The sequence below is a fragment of the Mustela erminea genome, chromosome 2 (assembly GCF_009829155.1).
Source record: "Mustela erminea isolate mMusErm1 chromosome 2, mMusErm1.Pri, whole genome shotgun sequence".
Lineage (NCBI taxonomy): Eukaryota > Metazoa > Chordata > Mammalia > Carnivora > Mustelidae > Mustela > Mustela erminea.
The window spans coordinates 99,269,660-99,290,854 of NC_045615.1; the positions used below are offsets into that span (position 1 = coordinate 99,269,660).

The 21,195-nt window shown below is 55.0% G+C and overlaps 1 protein-coding gene across 5 annotated transcripts in view; it reads left to right on the plus strand.

The window, feature by feature from the left end:
- The window catches only part of HTT (huntingtin), a 137,883-nt gene that overhangs the window by 113,474 nt on the left and 3,214 nt on the right, over positions 1-21,195 (plus strand). For 3 of the 5 annotated variants that reach the window (XM_032333674.1, XM_032333676.1, XM_032333677.1), the window contains 16 exons: positions 40-185; positions 1,844-2,021; positions 2,947-3,042; positions 5,599-5,786; positions 7,516-7,642; positions 9,502-9,602; positions 10,732-10,886; positions 11,256-11,395; positions 12,782-12,864; positions 14,396-14,526; positions 14,659-14,788; positions 16,809-16,964; positions 19,227-19,417; positions 19,585-19,699; positions 19,845-20,058; positions 20,459-20,564. In XM_032333674.1, the coding sequence (XP_032189565.1) occupies positions 40-185; positions 1,844-2,021; positions 2,947-3,042; positions 5,599-5,786; positions 7,516-7,642; positions 9,502-9,602; positions 10,732-10,886; positions 11,256-11,395; positions 12,782-12,864; positions 14,396-14,526; positions 14,659-14,788; positions 16,809-16,964; positions 19,227-19,417; positions 19,585-19,699; positions 19,845-20,058; positions 20,459-20,564 (2,257 nt within the window). Of the gene's footprint in view, positions 1-39; positions 186-1,843; positions 2,022-2,946; positions 3,043-5,598; positions 5,787-7,515; positions 7,643-9,501; positions 9,603-10,663; positions 10,887-11,255; positions 11,396-12,781; positions 12,865-14,395; positions 14,527-14,658; positions 14,789-16,808; positions 16,965-19,226; positions 19,418-19,584; positions 19,700-19,844; positions 20,059-20,458; positions 20,565-21,195 lie in introns of those variants that run through there. The other 2 variants (XM_032333675.1, XR_004283340.1) reach the window with 2 other exon arrangements.

The following is a 21,195-nucleotide window of genomic DNA, read 5'->3' on the forward strand; positions in this document are numbered from 1 at the left end:
CCTGCTGGAATTGTGTTCACCCGCAGTCTTGTGTTTCAGGGGATGCCATGTTATATCGGTCCTTGACCACTCTGGCCCGGGCCCTGGCCCAGTACCTGCTGGTGTTCCCCAAACTGCCCAGCCATTTGCACCTCCCCCCTGAGAAGGAGAGGGACACTGTGAAGTTTGTGGTCATGACCCTCGAGGTAAGTCTGTGCTTCTGTGCCAAGAGACTGTCACTGGAGAAGTAGGAAACCCTGGAGCTGTGCAGTTGGGCACCTTCTCTCCTCACTGGGGGGATAACTGCGAAGGGTCAAGCACTGCATCCGTTCCCTACTTTCCTGAGCCCATTCACCCCTCTGGCTGTGGGGCTCCTCACAGGTGCCTTGTGATGTTGGCCACACAGCATTTCCTGTGCCTACTTTCCAGCTGGCCTGGGACCTGGGCTCCCACCTATGCCTTCTCCCCGAGGCGTGTCTGGGCGAGGGCACAGGTCTTAGAGGAGGGTCTGGTGGGGAAAAGCAAGGAGGACTGGAGAGGTGAGCAGAAACCTTCCGGGGTCTCCCAAACAGTGGGCAGAGTCCTGTGCTTGTGTGTGGTTCTCTTTCCTTGATTCTAAGATGCCTTCGATTTCTGGATAGACATCCATTAAATATGTTTTCTCTAAGGAAAAGGAAACACTGCGAATGTAGTTTGGATCCTGATTTTAGATAATTAAAGAAATTAGTCTGGGAAAATTATTATGTTTTTTTTTTTTTTTTTAAAGATTTTATTTATTTATTTGACAGAGAGAAATCACAAGTAGATGGAGAGGCAGGCAGAGAGAGAGAGAGGGAAGCAGGCTCCCTGCTGAGCAGAGAGCCCGATGCGGGACTTGATCCCAGGACCCTGAGATCATGACCTGAGCCGAAGGCAGCGGCTTAACCCACTGAGCCACCCAGGCGCCCCGAAAATTATTATGTTTTAAATAGAGTAAAAACCTGGATGTTTTAGGCATGGGAAATTAAGCACTCTGTGTTAGCACTTATGATCACCCCCCAAATGTGTACATACTGTGGGTGCATCACCTTTCCATACAACTTGTGGCAAACAGTCTAGCCTGCATCCTTGCAGCCAGAGGGCCTGAGCTATTAGTCAGCCTGAAATGGACATGGCTGACTCAGCTTCAGCTCCACCCATCACTTCCCAGCAGGCAGAGAGGTAGGTGTGAGGAGGGTGCACAACCAACGGGCCCTGGTCTGGACCCGGGCCAAGACAAATGGCCGCTGACACTAGTCCTAGAGGTTTTGGTGCGGTGCTCAGGCCAGCCGGCAAGCGGACAGTTCTGGTACAGCATGGTCACTGCCAGCAGCAGTCCATGCCTTCCGTGTGCGGGGCGAGATGGGCTCTGTTGTCCCATTTCACAGACGAGGAAAGCAGGGCTTAGGTTTGGTGGGTTATTTGGTGGGCATTTGAACCCAAGCCTGGCTGTCTCCAGGCTCCATGCTCTCTGATTCAGGCTCTGACTCTGACTGAGGCAGGGCCTGCCTGCACCCTGGGAGCCCTGAGAAGCTTAGCCTGCAGACCATGTGGTCAGGGAAGGACTTCTAGAGGAGTCCATGAAGCTGCAGGAAGGAGGAGCAGTGAGATCAGGGTGGCTATCCTGGCAGAGAAGCAAGCCTGGGCACCCTTGGGAGCGGGTGGTCAGGCTTGAATGTAAGGGAGTCGGTAACAGGGTACCGTCCCTCTTGGAGTGCAGTCAATCCCACCAGCCTCTCGTGTTTGGGCCAGTTCCCGGAGAGCTGGGGGTGGTTTGCTTCCCCTACAGCCTGAAGACAGGAAGGAAATGGGCCTGAGTGTTTGGTAACGCCAACCTCCCCTTTAGGCCCTGGCGTGGCATCTGATCCATGAGCAGATCCCACTGAGTCTGGACCTTCAGGCGGGCCTGGACTGCTGCTGCCTGGCCCTGCAGCTCCCCAGCCTCTGGAGCACACTCTCCTCCCCGGAGATGGTGACCCATGCCTGCTCTCTCATTCACTGTGTCCGTTTCGTTCTGGAAGCTGGTGAGTCTATGGCCATAGCATGTTTTTCTCCTCTGTTACTGGCACCAGCACTCAGCTTTGCAGATTGGAGCACATGCCTTTATTTCATGTCACCTGTTTACCAGGGGCCAAACCAGGAACCGGAGGTGACTTGGTGGATAAAACATGGGCCTCGTGTACATCTCCAAGGGCTTGGATTCTGCGCTGGAATTGGATTTAAATTTGCTTTTGTAGTCATTTTGCTTAGATTTTGGAGTTCCAGCTTTCATAAAAAATACTCCTAATTTCATGTCCCTTTGATCCCTGGTCCTACTTGACTGTTTCATGCTTTTAGTCCCACATGACCATAAGATTTAATAAGATTACATTAGGAAGATTGTTTTCTGTTATAGTCAAAATGCTTGTTCCTATAATGCATTGTAATAGTAATATATTATAAAATAAAATGACTTATTCTTTTCAAGGGACAGTGTCCTTAACAAGGGTCATTAACCAGAATTTCCCAAAAATTGGACATTATAGTTTACATGTTAGAGGGTGTTTTGAAGTTTCATTGTTTAAATTGTTTTCATCTGTGCATTTGTAGTCAGCTTGAAAACGAAGATCTAGGGAGTAATTTTTCAAAGCCAGACTTCTTGGGGATCGCAGTGATGCTTTTAGCAGTAATGAGTCATGAGCTGTCTGATAAAGACCTCCAGGGCAGGAGGTGACAAGCAGCAGGCAGTGGAGAGCCGTGGAAATCTCAGTGTAGAAGTCAAGTCCTGTGCCTTTCAGACTAGTCCAGACACTGATGCCCATGTCTCCTACTATCTAAAACTGACTATAGGAAATCTACACCTCATTTGACTTAGTCTGTCATCTTGAAATCTTTGCATGAATGTGAAAATTTGAATAATAAGGAATAGTAAAAGTGTTTGGAAATTGTGTGTTCTGTTGTGATTTTTAGTTGTGGTGCAGCCTGGGGACCAGCTTCTTAGTCCAGAAAGAAGGATGAACACCCCGAAGGCTTCCAGAGAGAACGAAATAGATTCAGACACACAAAGTAAGTCTCAAGATTCATTCCATCCATCCATCCTTCCTTTCTTTCTCCCCCCGCCCTTTTTTTAAAGATTTTATTTATTTATTTGTGAGAGAGCGAGGGAGAGAGCACAACAGGCAGGGGCAAGAAGAGTGGACTAGGGAGAAGCAGACTCCCCTCTGAGCAGGGAGCCTGATGCAGGCTTGGATCCCAGGACCCTGAGATCATGACCTGAACTGAAGGCAGATGAGTAATTGACTGAGCCACCCAGGTGCCCCAAGACCCATTCTTTCTTACCTGGCTTTTATGAGGGCTTGAAATTTATTCATAAAAGAGACTTTTTAAAGGGTCAGTGTGGACACTTAAAAGCTTACTTAATTTAGCTACGTTTTGTTGCTTATCTCCAGAGTTGAGGGCAATTTGAGTACGTCACCTCGCGTGTGCTTCCCACCCCCTGGTCACAGCTGTTCTTCCACCCTTGGGCTCTAGGCCTCGCCCCCAGACTCGGCTCCCTGAGCTCGGGGTGGGGTGGGGGGAGCCACAGGCTGCGTTCCTGCCCTATGTGCTCGCTGTCCTAAGTGCTTGCCAATGAACATTTGTAGAGTGATGAATGAGTGCATGAAAATACTAAGGGACTTGAGGTTCGTGGACCTGCCCACACAAATGTTAGGTGACCCGATGCCTATTTCAGCCTCTGTTTTGGTGGATTTTTAAATGAAAGTTACTGCTCTTCCTGCAGAATAAACATCCACATCCCACCCACTTTAACCCCTTCCAGCTCCTCGGGGCTTCCAGTCTTAGATGTGTGCCATGGTTGTGCATGTTCTCTCCTGATTCAGGTCTTTCACTGGCAGTGTGGCAAGGCAGGGCGGGAAGAGAGCTCTTGGCCAAGTGACTGCTTGTTCCTGGGGGCCTCCCGGCATCTTCACCGGGGGTGTGGCTGGAGTGCCAGCCTGCGGCCGATCCAAAGACGAGAAGCACATGCCCCTGGCGGTTCTTGGCTGCCTCTTTTATGGAACACTCTTCTTGGAATCCTGGAGTCTTCGCCATGCTCTGGTGGCTTAGGAAACGTGCCTTTTTTCAGAACAAGTACATACATGCTTTGTCCTTTCGCCGGCACATGTGCCAGCTGGGCGTGGACAACGTCTTCCTGTCATTCGTGGTCAGCATGGTGATTTTTCTTCTGGTCGCCTGCTGTGGGTTCTGTGATCAAATCACTGTCCAGGAGCAGTGTGTTTCATGACCCAGCCAAGTTCCTCTGCAGGTGTTTTCCTTGAAGCTCTCCGGTTCCGCCAGCCCCCAGTCTGTGATTTCATAACTTCTTGTTGAGACAGGAGGGCTGTGCGGACACTCACCTCCCTGCTGGGCCACGTTCTAGCTGAATGGCCTTGGCAAGTTATTATCTGGTGCTTCTGCTGTACAGATACGGATGGCACTGACCCCGGGTTAGTGTGAGGATCACGTACCTAAGAGCCCTGAGAACATGTGCCAATCTTGTTACGCTCAGCAGACTAATTTTAGTCATAATGTGAATTTCCATTCCTCTGAAAAGAGTTCAGGCATTTCAAGGGGTCGAGTTGGAGCAGACAGGCCCCCAGACAGGAGTGTGTCTAGTTCATGCCGACCCTGAGTATTCACCGGGCCCAGTAAAGACCGTCTGATTTCTTCCCGGCCCTAGGAGGGAACTTGCTCTTTTTATCACTTGGACAGGATGATAGCTCTTACAGAGTGACCATTGGGGCACCTGGCTGGCTCAGTCAGTGGAGCATGCGACTCTCGATCTTGTTATCAGAAGCTTGAGCCCCAGGCACAGAGTTTACTTAAAAAAAGTATTATCGAAGGCAGCTTCGTTGGGACTTGACTCCATAAGCCCATTGAGAGCCTCCTCTCCATATGACGATGTTGCTTATCCTGTCGAATCTCCTGAACCGTGGGCTATACTCGTGCACAACCCCGAACGTTTTGTCAACTCAGCCAGTAATGTTCTGGCTCATACTTGTGTCAGACTCAGCGTGACTGCAAAGCGGTCCCTTCCCTTGACATGCTCTGGCTCTTGTCTAAGGCTGTGGGCTGTTCCTCAGTGTTCTGCCTTACGACTTCTAGGGGAGACTTGGCACCCTTTCAAAATCCCACCAGCAATCTGGGAGAGCCCCTGATCTCAGGAAACATGGAGCCAGAGATGGACAATGGAGTTTTCTGCACACTGGCAGAGAGAGCAGCGCAGGGTCCCAGGAGAACTGGGGAAGGCCGGAGCACGATGGCTCCTGGGTGTTGGCCAGTGGGTGCTGCCACACGGTGCAGGGCGGGCAGGGGGCTGGGGTGGGGTGTGGGAGATGGGATCAAGACCGCAGTTCTGGCCAGCACGGAGAGGATGGCCAGTTTCAGTATACTGGATGGAGATGAAACTTGCAGGCCCTTGGTACCGCCTGGGAGTCTAGGGGGCTCTGCGGCTGAGGCTGAGCGGCTGGCTGTAGGCCTGGGCCTTTGCCTTGGCAGGGGTGGGAAGAGCAGGAGCAGAGGTGGCAGCTTCGCTGTGTGTCTCAACAGAACAGGCCTTGGAACCCCGGTGTTTGTTTTCAGACCCGGCGTACATCACTGCAGCCTGTGCAATGGTGGCAGAGATGGTGGAGTCTTTGTCATCGGTGTTAGCCTTGGGGCACAAAAGGAACAGCAACACCCCCGCGTTTCTCACATCAGTGCTCAGGAACATCATCATCAGCCTGGCTCGCTTACCCCTCGTCAACAGCTACACACGCGTGCCCCCCTTGGTGAGTCTGCTCATTGCTTTGCACAGAAATCGGAATAACAGAGGTGTGTGAGCTGGCCCTGGGCTGGGGGGGGCTCCTAGCAGGGAGAGCAGGAGCTCACCACTTAGGTGCCTCTCCCGGGTGGCCAAAGCCTTGCATGGTGCATGGGCCAGGCCTCTATCTGGCTTCCCCAGGCACAAGGTCCAGCGGTCATTGGTAGAAGTGCTGGCTTTTGCAGCACGGGGTGACACACTGCATGGGGAGTGAGGGTTAATCTCCTGCTAGTTGGTCCTCGGGGTCAGACGCGATTAGAGGGTAAGTCTGCACCCTTGGTTAACAGTGGATGGAAATCGTGCCCCTGGGGTATTTGCCTCTGGGCTCAGGCACCGTCTGATACCATTCGGCCATCTAGGCATGACCACTTTTGAAACTCCTGATTTCCGATTGTCCTCGGAATCAGTTTCAAGTGGGCATGTGTCCACAGTCTGTCTCAGGTAGCAGGAAGGGCTTAGTGTGAGTGGGTTGGGGGTCAATGGTGGCCGGACAGCCTCTCCCCGGGGAAGCTGCAGAGACAAGGAGTAGGGGCACCGGGTGAACACGGTATGGCCTCAGGTGAAGGTGAGCAGGGACCAAGAGGAAGGGGGCTTGCATCTGCCTCGAAAGGACCTGTGCCTGCCCCTGGGCACAGCCTCTCTGCCGGTGTGTGAGTGGGAGACACGGGGCAGGCTGCCCCCCCGGAACAGGTCTCCTCAAACTGGTGTGTAGCAGGTTCTCCCCGCCCCCAGAGATCTGGCGCCAAGCAGCAGCCGCAGCCTAGTGTGCTGAGCTGGCACGTCCGCAGTCCCAAGCCTGCAGGAGAAGCAGGGTCGCCCCGTATATGCAGGACGTCTCTGTAGGTCTGGAGCCAGCTTGCTCCTCTAGAGGGGCGTGGGGAGCCACTGTGTGAAAGCCCCGTCCTAGAGGTCTCAGTGCCTGGACCAGACGTGATGGCGCAGGGTCTGGGGCCCAGGCTGTAAGGGGTGCTTCTCCAGCCGGGGTCTTCACTGGTGGAGCAGCCTGCACCAGGGCCCCACCAGGAGGGCACCCTGTCAGGGTGTGCAGAGCAGGTCTGTGACGCTGTGAGAGAGACCTTGTGTCTTCCTGAACCGACTGAGAGGCAGTGACACTGCGGAGGTGGGCTGGCCATGTCTCCGAGGCCCCCACGGGTGCGCCTGGGGCACTGGGAGCTGACAGGTCTGCTCCGCTGGCTGGAGGGGTGGCTTCTTCAGCTGCTAGGACCACCTCGGTTCTGCCTCAGGTTAGCCCTGTGTTGGTGGAGGTGACAAGTGTGGATGGTGCGGCTCTCTGTGCCCACCCACCAGGGACTCTTTCTGCGCACAGCCAAACCTCATCTGACGCCCATCTTTATCTAACACACCAGCTGCTGTTTGGGGGCAGGGCTGCTCCTGGCTGCGTCCCGGGGGCTGCCATCATGGACTTTGGAGAACTGACTGGGGAACAGCCAGCTGGGGAGGTGCGGGGTGGGTTGTGGCGGTCAGGGAAGTGGGAGTGTAGGAGATCTTGGGCAGCGCATGGAAGCTGTTTTCGGAAGGATGGTATGCTTGCTTTCAGGAATGTCTCTGTGAGCTGTCGGTAGGCACGTGGCCTCCAGAGAGAGACCAGGGGTAGAGAAAGGATGCTTCATGGTGTCCTCAAAGTGTGGCTGTCCTGTCTTGACTGGGGTCACTCTGTTTCTTTTTTGTCTTCTCAGGTTTGGAAGCTCGGATGGTCGCCCAAGCCAGGAGGGGACTTTGGCACAGCCTTCCCTGAGATCCCGGTAGAGTTCCTCCAGGAGAAGGAAGTCTTTAAAGAGTTCATCTACCGCATCAATGCACTAGGTAGCCTGGGTTTTTCTTCTAAAATTGTTAGTCCTCAGAGTGCCTAGTTGCTCTCGTCTGTTCCACAGGGGATGTAGGGCCTGATACAGTCATGTGTGAGTACATTCCAAGGTGAATACCAACTGTCACCGTGAAAAATGCTCCCCAGGTTGGTGTGGTGTTTGGGGGTGTGAGAGAGACGGGATGGGTGTTTAACACCACATCTTCACACAGCAGGCCTGTCAGAAGTCAGGACAGGCCCCTGGTGGCAGATCACACACAGCCCAGCTCAGCTGCTCTTATTCCCTTGGGTGCAGGGTGAGCAGGTGGAGGGAGCAGGGGAAGGGGGGCTTCATTGTGTGAGACAGAACTCCCCCCGGACGGTGGGGACAGGCATCTTAGGCTCTAGAACTCCCAGTGTCAGGCCTTTAGCATCGTTAATAGATTCGGAAGCCAAATGAGACGCGACTGGCGCCATCATCAGTAAAGGACAACCTCTGTGGTTTCCCGCCGGGTGGCTTCTCCACTTCCTACAGCCCACAGTGCCTTGCCTTTTTGTCCTCATTTCATGGCTGGAGGCCCCATCCAGAGGGAGGGCTGTAGTTGGTAGGTCCCGAGTGGCTGTGTCCGGCTGTGGTGTTTCCTGAAGCATCTGGAATGGGCACCCCACCTGCCCATGAGGTCTGCCCTTTGTCCTCATGACCCCGTGCTCTCAGGGTTCTGCAGAATTTGTGCTCCTCTCGATCCCATAAGGTTCAGGTAGCTAGATCTGTCTTGCCTCTCCTTTGCCTTTGAGTGAAGCAAGCAGTTGGTTACCCTGTCTAAAGTGCAGTCTCAGCAGTGATCCAAGACTACTTCAGGCAGCTTCGTTTCTCTCCCATCCTCGAGGTGGTTCCCAGGCGGTCTCCTGGCTGGCCCCTGTGTGCGGTCCCTCCCATCCTTGCTCAGGCACCCTTGTGCTTGAGTCCTTACTCAGACCTGCAGGAGGGACCCCGGGCAGCTCCACAGTCTCTTTCTGTTGTTGGCTTCGCCCTTGCCTTTGTCTTTGTCCGTTCTTCTCCTTTCCCCTAAATAAACTGTGTAAACATCTGTCTGCTGCACCTAATCCCCCCGCTTCCAGTTTAAAAGAAGATCCTCAAGTTTATTGCTCTGATTTTCTGGCCTTCAGTACCCCCTCCTGTCCCTCGTAGCCCGAGTGCAAGTGGCATGGCCACAGCCACCTCCCAGGCCACGTGTGGGAATAGGAAGCATGGCACTCAGCCCTCCCCTTGAGGGGCGCTGGTGGTGATGGTGCTTGAGGGTGACCTATAGGCACACCTCTGCCAGACACGAGTACCCGCGCTGGGTGACACCCTTTTGATCTGTTCTTTAGACAGAATCAGAGAAACCATTGCCTTAAGTCTTTATTTTCTGCAGCTTCTCTGAAAAGTCACAGGGCACGCATGGCTCCCGCTCCAAGCGTGCAGTCTGGGGGCCTGCTGTCTGGACATGGCTGTGCAGCTTGCAGCTTCAGGCTGCGCTCTGTCTTTGGGGAGGACCTGGGAGCCTTCCAGTGAGCAGGGCAGGAGCAGCTCAGACCCGCTCGGATGTGGCCTGCTGCTGGGACGTCCCTTCTCTTCACTGTGTCTTCACAGCAGGGGTGGAGATGGTGCCCCTTGCTTGTCGTGTGGCCTCAGACGTGTGTTCTTCTGTTTCTTTGTGGATGGAATGGAGCTGGCAGTGTGGCTGCATCTCTGAACCGGCATGCGGCTCAAGGGGGCAGCTGCGTGTCGACCCTAGGGGTGGGGCCTATTCCAGCTGCAGCCACACAGCCCAGCTGCCACGTCACATCGAGGCTGGGGAGTGGGTGACTCTGTCTCACATAACATTTGCATTCCTAGGCTGGACCAGCCGCACTCAGTTCGAGGAGACGTGGGCCACCCTCCTTGGTGTCCTGGTGACTCAGCCCCTGGTGATGGAGCAGGAGGAGAGCCCACCAGAAGTAAGGCCACGTGCGGGCCCGCACAGCCCCTGGCTGGCACCTGGGCAGTCGAGGCAGCTGGTGACCTGTTCGTGGGGGACCGAAGAAGGGCAGAAGGCTCGTTGTTTTGGTCTTGACTTAGGTTTACAAGGGTGGCCAGTCTAGCCTAGACTAACATTGCAGAGCAGGAGCAAATCCCCTTGAAGTTGCAGTGGCCTTGATGGCCAGCGGCTGCCACATTCTGCATTTAGGGTCAGTAGGGTTACACTTTTTCTGGGAAGTATGTTTGAGTTCTGCCTATCAGAGTTCACGTACAGCATGTAGGTTGGATCAGAATGAAAAGGCATGTGGTAAAGGCCGTGGATACGGGTACCTACCTGTGTTCCTTTGACTGGCAGGGCTTCTTAGAATGTTCGGATGCATCACATTCCTATACTGTCAGTACAAGCCACATTCTGATAAGGCAAAGCCTGAGATACTGAAAGCCATCAGATAGAAATGTGGCACAAACTCATAGAAATGTCAGTTCAAAGAGTAAACGTGTCAGAAATCACGAGTGTCTTTAAATTCATGTATAGAACTAACAGGTTGTCATATGCAGAGTTCCTAAAATGAGGGAGAAAATTGAAGGGTAATTTCTTAAAAAGTAATTTGCCTTTGGAGATTTGTGCTTGTAGGTGACCTTGCCTTGAAAGACAGACATCAGCCATCAGATTTCTTTCAAGTCACAGATGTGGGGAACTTAGGCAGACAAAACAGGATCCTTGGGATGCCTCGGTGGCTCACTGGGTTAAAGCCTCTGCTTTTGGCTCAGGTCATGATCCCAGGGTCCTGGTATCGAGCCCCGCATTGGGCTCTCTGATCAGCAGGGAGCCTGCTTCCCCCCTCTCTTTGCCTGCCTCTCTGCTTACTTGTGATCTCTGTCTGTCAAATAAATAAATAAAATCTTAAAAAAAAAAAAAAACCAAAAACGAAACCAAAAAACAGGATCCTTGCTGGGAAGGCATGTCCCTCTACAGCACTCGAGGCTCCCCATAAGACCCTGTGACCTGAGAACCACGGCCTTCGGGTTCTGTGTGCAGGTAGGGGCAGAAGTGGTTTCCGGTGTCTGGACACTCGTGACTTGATGAAGTGTGGGCTCTCCTTCCAGGAAGACACAGAGAGGACCCAGATCAATGTCCTGGCTGTGCAGGCCATCACGTCGCTGGTGCTGAGTGCAATGACTGTGCCTGTGGCCGGCAACCCCGCTGTGAGCTGCTTGGAGCAGCAGCCCCGGAACAAGCCCCTGAAAGCCCTCGACACCAGGTAGGAACAGTGAGGCACCTGTCTGCCCTGCCCAGAGTGACCAGCGCCTTCACCCCGGGCCCTTTGGTCTGTTTCCAGAATGACAAACAGCACACTTTTGCATATAGCATGTAGCCTCACCATACGGAGTGCAAATCCAGAAGGGATTCGGTGACCTGTGACAGTTGAGATCACTGAGTGTTTAGGGCAGACTAGCAGAGCAAGAACTAGATAAGGCCACGTGGACAGGAGTCCCCTCAGAGGGAGTGTCCTTTCTGATCACAGGGGCTTCTGTTTCCTGTAGGCAAAGCTGGAAGAAGCCTTGAGGTTTTTGCTTTTAGGATTTTGAAAGGAAGCAAGATATTCTTTAACCTTTGTTCTGAATTTTAGGTTTGGGAGGAAGCTGAGTATTATCCGAGGAATTGTAGAGCAGGAAATCCAAGCAATGGTTTCAAAGAGAGAGAACATCGCCACCCATCACTTATACCAGGCGTGGGACCCCGTCCCTTCTCTGTCTCCAGCTACGACAGGTACCTGTGGGAAGAGGGGCCATTTGTCCCTGGGCCAGAACTAACATGTGACCAAGATAATAACATCACCGGTCAGGCAGAGGACTGGAGGTGTCTTTGGAGGCTGTGGTACTCACTGCACAGCTCTAATTTATGAGTACCTGTCTCACTCAGGGCTAGGTGAGCATAGTGGTATTGAGGAGCTCGAGTCTGGAACTGAACTGGAATGCTGTTCCTCACCAGTCAGGCCATGAGGAGTGGAGCAGCACTCAGCCTGAGACAGGCAATGCTCCTGGGAGGGTAGAAGTTGAACTAGTTGCTCCCGGGAAAAATCAACAGAGTTCCTCAGTGACTCCTGTGACTCTCCAGCTTCAAAGCAGAGAGCACTATGGCGAGAGACCCTTGGGGCTGGGCATCTCTGGGGCTGAGCTCCCTGCCCCCTGCTGTCCTCCCCTCCCCTGCCCTATATCTGCCACTGGCCAGGAGCACCTGTTCTATCTGGGCCTACGGGCTATGTGCCTGCCGTGTAATGGGCACTGAAATTTGTCCCCCGGGCTTAAAAGAAGGAACTTTGGTGGTGGTGGGGGGGCTTGTGGGGGGGGGTTTTGTGGTTTTTTTGTTGTAGTTGTTTTAATACACAGGTTTTTTGTGGAACAGAAAGCGTTTTTTTGATTACCTAGTCTATTTTAGGGGTTGTTAGGTCCTGTGATTGTAAGCATCCTGAGAGCTTTACCTGGAGAGCATTCTGTGTGGCCGTACAGACACTAGACATTTACTGGAGCGCTGGACCATGCTCAGGAGCGTGCACTCGATGGCCCTGGGTCCCTTGAGCAGCTTGTGCCCCTAGGAGAGAGAGGTGGCCTCACTCACTATCACAGGAGCTGGGGCAAGTGGGTGCCTGGAGAGGTGCAAACACCCCAGGGGCATGGAGGCAGGAGTCTCTTGGTACGGGGCACGTGTACGCTGGATCTGGTGGAGGGTTAGCCAGGGACCTCTGGCTGGGGGTTGTTTAGGGTGCAGAGTGTGTGAAAGACAGTGGTTATAGAGAAGATGGGTTGAGTGCGGGTATCTGGTGGGTGCAGCTGGACAGCCTAGACACAGGGCAGGGTCCCAGGAGGTGCTGCCCACGGACATTGTCGTCAGGGCCCCCAGAGTGCAGACCTGCTGGGCCTCAGCCCCACCTGCAGCTATTGACCGACGTCTTGGCCACTCACCCCCAGTGGGTTCCCGAGCAGTTGGCTGTTCCTGTGTTACAGAGGGAGCCAACTCAGCATGGCCGCGCTGGCCTGCCCGAGAAGGCCCCAGAGGCCCTCCGGGCTCTGCAGAGCTGTCCTCCTTGCCTCTCGGGGTGGGTGCTGCTGGACAGGCTCCATGCAGGATGGCCTTCACGGTGTTGTCACCCCCCAGGTGCCCTCATCAGCCACGACAAGCTCCTGCTACAGATCAACCCCGAGCGGGAGCTGGGGAACATGAGCTACAAGCTTGGACAGGTCAGTATCGGCGGCGGCTTCCCCTCCCTCGAGCAGCCAGGGCATGTCCCCCTGCTATCCTCACTCGTTCTTGTCTGCCCTGAATTTGGGCCATTGGATGCATCCAGAAAAATTACATGCATTTTTTAAATAAAAGGAGGGCTTTTCTTCTATTTGTTCTCATTTATATTCTCTTCTCCAAAGATGATGTAAGGATCTTGTGTCTGTAGTGATGTGAGTGTGTATAAGTGCAGCGAGGTGGTATGAGTCAGGCGTTAGACTGCCAGGCTTGGGTGTGGTGAACACACAGTAGGGCCCTTGCTCGGTTTGGGCCCCAGGCATCCCTGCTGCCAACTCAGAGGGAAGTGGGGCCACATAACCCAGTGCAGCAGATGGGGCGGCTCTGGGCACCAGGGCAACAGCTTCCTGGACGGGTCACTTTGAGCTGTGTGCTTTGTGTCCTTGTGAGAAAGGCAGGTCAGTGACACATATGATAGTGCAGGCCGAGGAGCCAGAGGACATGTGTGCGGGTGGAGGGGACACCCATGGGTGGCCCGTCGGCTGCCCTGTCCACGTTTGTGTTCTCTCACACCTTACTGGTTTACTTAGCAGTTACACAGGACTGTTTCCTTTTTAGCTTTTGTTTCAGGGGACATTGGCCAGAGCAGGTGTTGGAAACACTTGATTGTCCCGAGGGCATCCCCAGTGGCCCCTGGCACAGACTCGAGGCAGAGCCCCCAGGCCCACTCCGTCCTACCCTCTCCTGCTCACACACACTCCTCCAGAAACAAGGAGCCACAGCCAGGCTCTCCATGCTGTCCTTGCCGAGACGTTTCTGCCCGAGATAAATCTGGTTGTTGGGGCTCAGTATCGGTGGTTCTACAGAAGTAGGTTTCTGAGGCACAGGCTTTGAGGGAGCTACCTGTGGCTCTCTGGGGGCTCTCTGGGGGCACCTGACCTCCTCCTGGATCCAGAAGCAGTAGCCCCATTGCCTTCCTTCTTGAGCGTCTGTGTTTACGTACAGCCACCAGGAGTGGAGCCCCGACCGTAGGCTAGACTAGACTAGACAACCAGGCGGCTCCCATGTCCCTCTGTACCGAGCGATCACTGACTTCTGGGGAGGGAAGGGAGCAGAAGGGCCGCCCTCTCTCGAGGCCCGAAGCTGGCTCTGAGGCTTCGTGGTTCCCAGTCCGTCTGTGGCAGCCTTCAGGCAGCTGCCTCCAAACGGCCCACCCCCCGTGCCAGGACCCCCACGGCTGATGGGATCTGAGGAGGAAACGATGTTTGTGCTGAATGGGAGTTGGGCTGGTGTGTGGACGGGGCTCACCAGCTGGGTGAGGTCTGTGCTGCATGCCAGAGGACTTCCATGCCAACAGACGTGTGGGAGCATGGGGCCTGTGTGAACTGGGTGCACGGGGAGGTGCCCTGGTGGATGGGAGGACTCCTGTCCCAGCACTCTGCCACCATCTTCAGAAGCAAGAGGAAGCGGGGGGCCTGCAGCTCGGGACAACCCCACGCCTGAGCACTGAGCCCACGGCCTTGTCTCCCCAAGGTGTCCATTCACTCCGTGTGGCTGGGGAACAGTATCACGCCCCTGAGAGAGGAGGAGTGGGAGGAAGAGGAAGAGGAGGAAGCCAATGTCCCTGCCCCGGCGTCACCACCCACGTCACCCGTCAACTCCAGGTCTCCCATCTTCCCTTCATTTCTACAATTTGAGGTTTCTTCTGGGTTATTTGATTTGTTTGGGGTACTGTTTGACATGAGTGTCTCATCTGTGTGTGGTGGGGTGGTCGCCCCTCTGGTTTCACTCTGCAGGAAGCACCGGGCGGGGGTCGATATCCACTCCTGCTCCCAGTTTCTGCTCGAGTTGTATAGTCGCTGGATCCTGCCGTCAGGTTCAGCCCGAAGGACGCCCATCATCCTGATCAGTGAAGTGGTTCGATCTGTAAGTTCGCCTTCCCTGCTCCCCCACAGGCGCGGCACTCGGGTAGTTGGCATGCACGTGCTCACACGTCCGCAGCAGTACAGATGCTGCGCACAGTCACATAGTCCACGGTCTCTGGGAACCTGGGAGGGCGCTCTTAGCGGCTTGCAGGTACAGGAGGGTGAAATCCTATTTCTCCAGCCCAGGGAGGGGCCGCTTTGTACGTTTCTGATCTCTGGCCGGTGAGACTGCCGTGTGCATCATGACATGGGGAGGCTCTGAAGGCCCCCTTGCTTAGCCACGTCCACCTTAAGGGCCCATCTCGTAAACGTTTGCTTTATTAGATGGGAGCTGGACTCTCAGTCCTGCCTCCACACCCCCTTTGAGAAGCTCCTGTGCGGGCAGTTGTTCTCTCTGTGGACTCGGCCTCCTGCACAATCGAAGACCCCAAAGGGCATTTGTGCGAGGACTGGGTCTGCGTTGTTCACCAAACTGGGAGTGGAATCGTGTGGTTTACAAATAGTTCCTTGTGAGCCACTGTCTTCGCCTCCATACCATCATGTAGCAGGAAGTGAGTGAGAGTTTGGAGCCCACGACTTCAGTCCCTGCTTCCTGCCCATGGTCCAGCCAGCTAGAGGCATCTGCACGGTCTCTGCCATGGGGGGGCTCCAGCCCTGATATGCCTCCATCCAGTAACGGCAGGCGACGACTTTGAGCCTGGTTCTTGCCAGTACGCAGCTTTTACGGTTCTTAAATCATTAGATACCTTGTCAAGGGGAAATACCCAAAACCTCCTTTTTAATGTGTAGTGAAAGTTTACAACCTGATTTTTTTTCCCAAAAATCAATAAATAGTAAGCACCTGTAATAAGGGTTTTTTTAATTTATCCATTTAAAATAACAGTGATTTTTATTTTAAAATAACACTTCTTAAACAATTAGTAAGACGAGCCTTGTTTTACATTTTTGCAAATCTCTTGACTGATTTTTTTTAAAAGAGAGTTGGAGGGGCGCCTGGTTGGCTCAGTGGGCTAAAGCCTCTGCCTGGGACACATGGGTGGCTCAGTGGGTTGGGCCTCTGCCTTTGGCTTGGGTCATAGTCTCGGAGTCCTGGGATCGAGCCCCACATCAGGCTCTCTGCTTGGTGGGGAGCCTGCTTCCCCCTCTCTCTCTGCCTGCCTCTCTGCCTACTTGTGATCATTGTCTGTCTGTCAAATAAATAAATAAAATCTTTAAAAAAAAAAAAAGCCTCTGTTGAGCATAGAGTCCGATGTGGGGCTCAATTCCAGGACCCTGGGATCATGACCTGAGCTGAAGGCAGAGGCTTTAACCCACTGAGCCACCCAGGCACCCCAAGAGTTGGATTCTTATGTCTGCTCTGCCTTCAGTCTAATATCAAAGGATTTCTAGAAAAGTCCTCTCTATGGTCAGAAGAGAGTAGAAAGGCAGACAGGGTCTCCATGTTACCACGGAAGCAGTTCCAACCTCAAGAGGCCTGGGAGGCACCCCAGTGTCTGCTGTGTCCGCCTTCAGCACTGCTGCTGCCGGGGTCTCACTGAGCGCCGCGTGGCCTGCGCCCGGGCCTCTGAGGAGGGCAGCGCTTCTGCCTGCGTGCCAGGTGATGGGGGAAGAAGTGAGCCTCTGAGAACTCAACATTTTGGGGAGATGGAGTCATCCAAGCATTTATTTCTGAAATAGTGGCCCATTTCTCTGTCCAGGGCTTTGGAGAGCCTGTACCCCAGTGCTATGGGGCAGGGGGGACCTAAGGGGGGTCTGGTGTTTTGCAGAAAAGCAGTTGAAGGGCTTCTCAGTGGCACCGCGGCTGTGACAGATCCAGGCGTCGACTCTCCCTGGGCATTGTAGACACAGAAGCATTCTTCAGAGGCTACTCGGTGACCAGTCCTTCGCCTGGTCTGTTCACACCTCTGTTGTAGGTTTCCATGGGGGCCACTTGCATACCTGGCCAGGACTCCTTTGGGTACCCAGCATGTGCATTTTGGATATTGTTGCTTACTTGCTGTCTGAACGTCCTGTGCCCCCAGCTCCTGGTGGTGTCGGACTTGTTCACGGAGCGCACCCAGTTTGAGATGATGTACTCGGCGCTCACAGAGCTGCGGAGGGTGCACCCTGCCGAAGACGAGATTCTCACCCAATACCTGGTGCCTGCCACCTGCAAGGCGGCTGCTGTCCTCGGGATGGTAAGCGTGGGCTGCTGTGGGAGCCACCTGGGGTCGGCCGCCTGGTGTTGTCCACAGGTGTAGCCTTGGCTTTGGACAACCTGGCACGGGCTGGAGGTCATCTGCCTCTTCGTGGGTCATGGTGAAGTGTGTTGTGTGGGCAAGCCTCGGCTTAGGGCTCTAGTACCCCTTAGGTCCGGGTCATCACAGTGACCCATCTTCCCCAGGAGCCAGGGGTGCAGGCAGTAGAAATGTGATGGCTCCTCCTCCAATCGCCCACGACCCCCCCCCCCCCCCCCCCCCCCCCCGCAGACCCCTGTGCTTCCTCTCACTGGAGCTTCCCTCCTGGGGGCCATGTTACCCTAGAAACCCTGCATGTCCTCCCCCATAGTCTGGGTGCTCTGGTCTCTTCTTGGCAGGAGGGCACATGGTCTACTAGTGAGTCCTTTCTTACTCCACAGCTAACTGACGAGAACTGGGCCGGTGGGGTGCACGCCGTTCTTTGTGCACCCTCACGTGGTGTCTGCTCACCAGATAGGCTGTGGGCACATGAACATGTTTGTGCACAGGCCCTGCCTTTGTTAGCTTGTCAGGGACTAAAGCTCGGCCTCCAGACAGCGCCAAGCTGGCTTGTGCTCTCGGCTGCGTAGCTGCTGCCAGTGACCCTGGGGCTCAGCCTCCTGTTGGCAACAGGGACTCCTCCATCTATCCCACACGTGGGGGCTGCCTCCTCCACATCCCCATGCGGTTCTGTCTGTCCTGGTGCTGCGGCAGGTCTCCCCCACCCAGCCCTTTGTGGAGAAGGCCAAGACCAGGTCACACAGGACGTAGCAGAGATGTGGGCCCACATGTGTGGCCTGCAGCCCTGCCTCTTGCCCCTTCCTGGCTGTGGCCCCTGTTGAATTTGTGCCTCTGATCCCAAGTGCCCGGGCAGGTACCCTGCATCCTGGGTGGCTGTCAACTGTGGAGCCACCATCCAGGAGCAGGAACAATGAGCCCATCAGCTTAACCCCCGTGAGCACGTCACTTCAAAGTGTGTGCTCTCCGGGTGTCGAGAGACACGTGAAAGCTGGACTTGAAAGGGTCTTTTTTGTCTTTGTGGGGGATTTCAGCTGCTGGCTGCATTTTCATCCTAATTGTGTTTTTGTACTCAGGCCCAGATCCCCCTAGACAAATGTCGTGTTGTCAATAAATTGAATAAGTTAAAAGCATTTTTCAGAAGATCCTGAGGCAAACGCTGTGTGTTCACACTGTCCCTGTCCTGACGTGCTCGCAGATGTCCCCATGAAGGTGGGGGCTCTGTAGCCAAATATTTCCACAGCGTTGGGGACCATGCCTCTCTCATGGCAGGTCCTGCTGGGGTTTGCAGAGGCAGGGGCTGGCCTCTGGTTGGGAGGGGTTCTTGGGAAGGCAGCACCCCACCCTGGTGTGTGCACATTGGCTCACAGGAACCCTTGGTGGCGAGAGCCACATTTCCCAGCCGGGGGGCGGGGGTGGCTCATGAGCACTAAGGTCAGGCCACCCCCATGCTGCTTTCTGCAGCCGCTTCTTCCCCAAGAAGGAGTGAGTCTGGAGGGAGGAGTGTGGCATGCTTGGTTTCTGCGGCACACCACTAGGTCTTGGGCACTGAAAGAACACAGGTAACATTTTGGTCCAGGTCGGTGTAGACTACTGTCCAGGGTCCCCAAGACCACCCTGGGTTTTTGCTGGGAAGATTCACATATACTCAGCTGGAGGTTTATCCCGGTGAACACAGATAAGGCAAAATAGTGAAGGGAACAGGTACGGGGTCGGGGGCCTTGGAGGGACGAAGTCCAGAGGAAACAGGAACCAGCAGCCAGCATCCTCTCCCGGGGAGTCAGGTGGGACACACTCTGTTCCCAGCAGCGCCATGTGACAACACATGTGGCGTCCCTTCTTCCGGGGAAGCTCATGAGAGACGCAGAGCAGGGCTCTCGCCAGGGCTAATCCTGTGGGCCCCTCTCCGTGGCTCACCTCCAACCGCAGAGCTGTTGGTGCTGACTGCAGCGTGGGAAGGGGACAGGAGGAAAGGGTGTTGGCACCGACTGTAGAGTGGGTGCAGACAGGGTGGGGGGCACGTCTGAGGAGCTGAGAAGGCTCCCGATGGCCAGGAGCCCAGGCGCCTGCCTAGGGCCAGTGCTGTGCAGGCCTCTCCAGCAAAGTCCTCGCAGTATATTGTCTTCCTCTATAGCATGAGGTCAGCCCCTCCTCAGTCTCTCCCGTTGTGGTGGGCTAACCTCTGCCCCTGTGCCCGTGCCCTAGGACAAGGCTGTGGCAGAGCCAGTCAGCCGGCTGCTAGAGAGCACACTGAGGAGCAGCCACCTGCCCAGCAAGGTTGGGGCCCTGCACGGTGCGCTCTATGTGCTGGAGTGCGATCTTCTGGACGAGACAGCAAAGCAGCTCGTCCCAGTCATCAGCGACTATCTCCTCTCCAACCTCAAGGCGGTGGCCCAGTGAGTACGAGTGGCCTTGTGGGGTCTCCATGTGGGATAGGGTAGGGTGGATCACACATCAGGTGGTGGGGCCCAGGGTGGCACCCTTCCGTGGGGACGGGGGCCGAGGTCCCTGAGATACAGGGACAGCACATACCATCAGCTTGGTCCTCACCTCGTGGTTTCAGCTGCGTGAACATTCACAGCCAGCAGCATGTGCTGGTCATGTGCGCCACCGCCTTCTACCTGATCGAGAACTATCCCCTGGACGTGGGCCCAGAGTTCTCAGCCTCAATCATACAGGTGAGTGGCCTGGGGCGGCCTGCTCTGGAACAGGAGTGGGCATGCACACACGGTCACCCGTGGAGGGGAACGGTCAGGTCATTTTGATTTGGGGAATAGGCACGAGCCACAGAGGCCTGACCCAGAAGTATTTCTTCTCACTCAGATGTGTGGGGTGATGCTGTCCGGAAGTGAGGAATCCACCCCATCCATCATCTACCACTGCGTTCTGCGGGGCCTGGAGCGCCTCCTGCTCTCAGAACAACTCTGCCGGCTGGATGCGGAGTCCCTGGTCAAGCTGAGTGTGGATAGAGTGAATGTGCACAGCCCACACCGGGCCATGGCCGCCCTGGGCCTGATGCTTACCTGCATGTACACAGGTGAGCTGCGGGGCCCCAGAGACTGGCCCAGGCCCACTCGGGCCTGGCAGGTTAGTGACCCCGGGCTCCAGGCCACATGGGCCTCCTGTCTCTGTGAGAGAGAAGCATTCTCATTTTTGGGACACAGACCATGGGGCCTCCCTGGTATTTGGGGGAGATCTAGAGTCTGGGATTGTGGGGTAATGGGCTCAAGGTCACATTGCTGTACAGGCTTCATTCAGAGCCGAGCCTGGGGAGCAGGTCTGCAGACCGACCACCGAGCCCTGTGTACCTGGGTCGGGCCCTGGGCTGCTGAGAGTTCCCTTCAGCTGGCTTCACAGCATCTCCCAGGGTTTGTTGAACTGCTGTGAGTTCAAGGCACAGTCTTCAAAACATAATAGTACCGAACGATTTGTTTCAGGAAAGGAGAAACTCAGTCCGGGCAGAAGCTCAGACCCCAGCCCTGCGACCCCAGACAGCGAGTCAGTGATTGTGGCAATGGAGCGCGTGTCTGTTCTTTTTGACAGGTAAGAAATGAAGCCCACCTTTGCCCTGAGCTGCCCTGGCGTGCTCGCTGGAGGCAGTTGCCTTCCCACGCACCTGCTCTCCTCTCAGCCTTGCCCCTGTGGTCCTCTAGCTTCCTACTTGTGTCCCGACCGGGCACACACCACATTCAAGGCTCTGCGGCAGTGGGCCATCCTTCGAGCTCAGCACCCAGGAGTCTGGGGTTGACCAGCTCTGAGGTCAGTCCGAGTGCTCGCCCGTCTGTCGTGAAGGTGGCGGGGAGCACCCATCAGCATGGAGGCGTTAGGGGGAGCTTGTTAACGAGACAAGTCCTGCACATGGACTTCTGAGCAATCCTGAAGACATCCATCACACGCTGCTGCCTTCATGGGAGAAGAACCTCGTGGTCAGAACGTGCTCGGCTGCCTACCCCTGGGGCGTGGGGGCCCAGCCTTTGAGCAGCATTAGTGGTAACTTCAGGGCTAGTGTTGAATGGACTATGACAAACATTTAGACAGTAAACAGAAGTGCTTCTGGGGGCTTGTAGTTAATCCCCGCCTTCCCCTACTTCATGCGCTTGTGTCCAGGGTTGGCTCGGCTTGCCAGTTCTGGAAAATGGGTTAGGCACCTTGCCAAGCTTTTTCCCCAGGACAG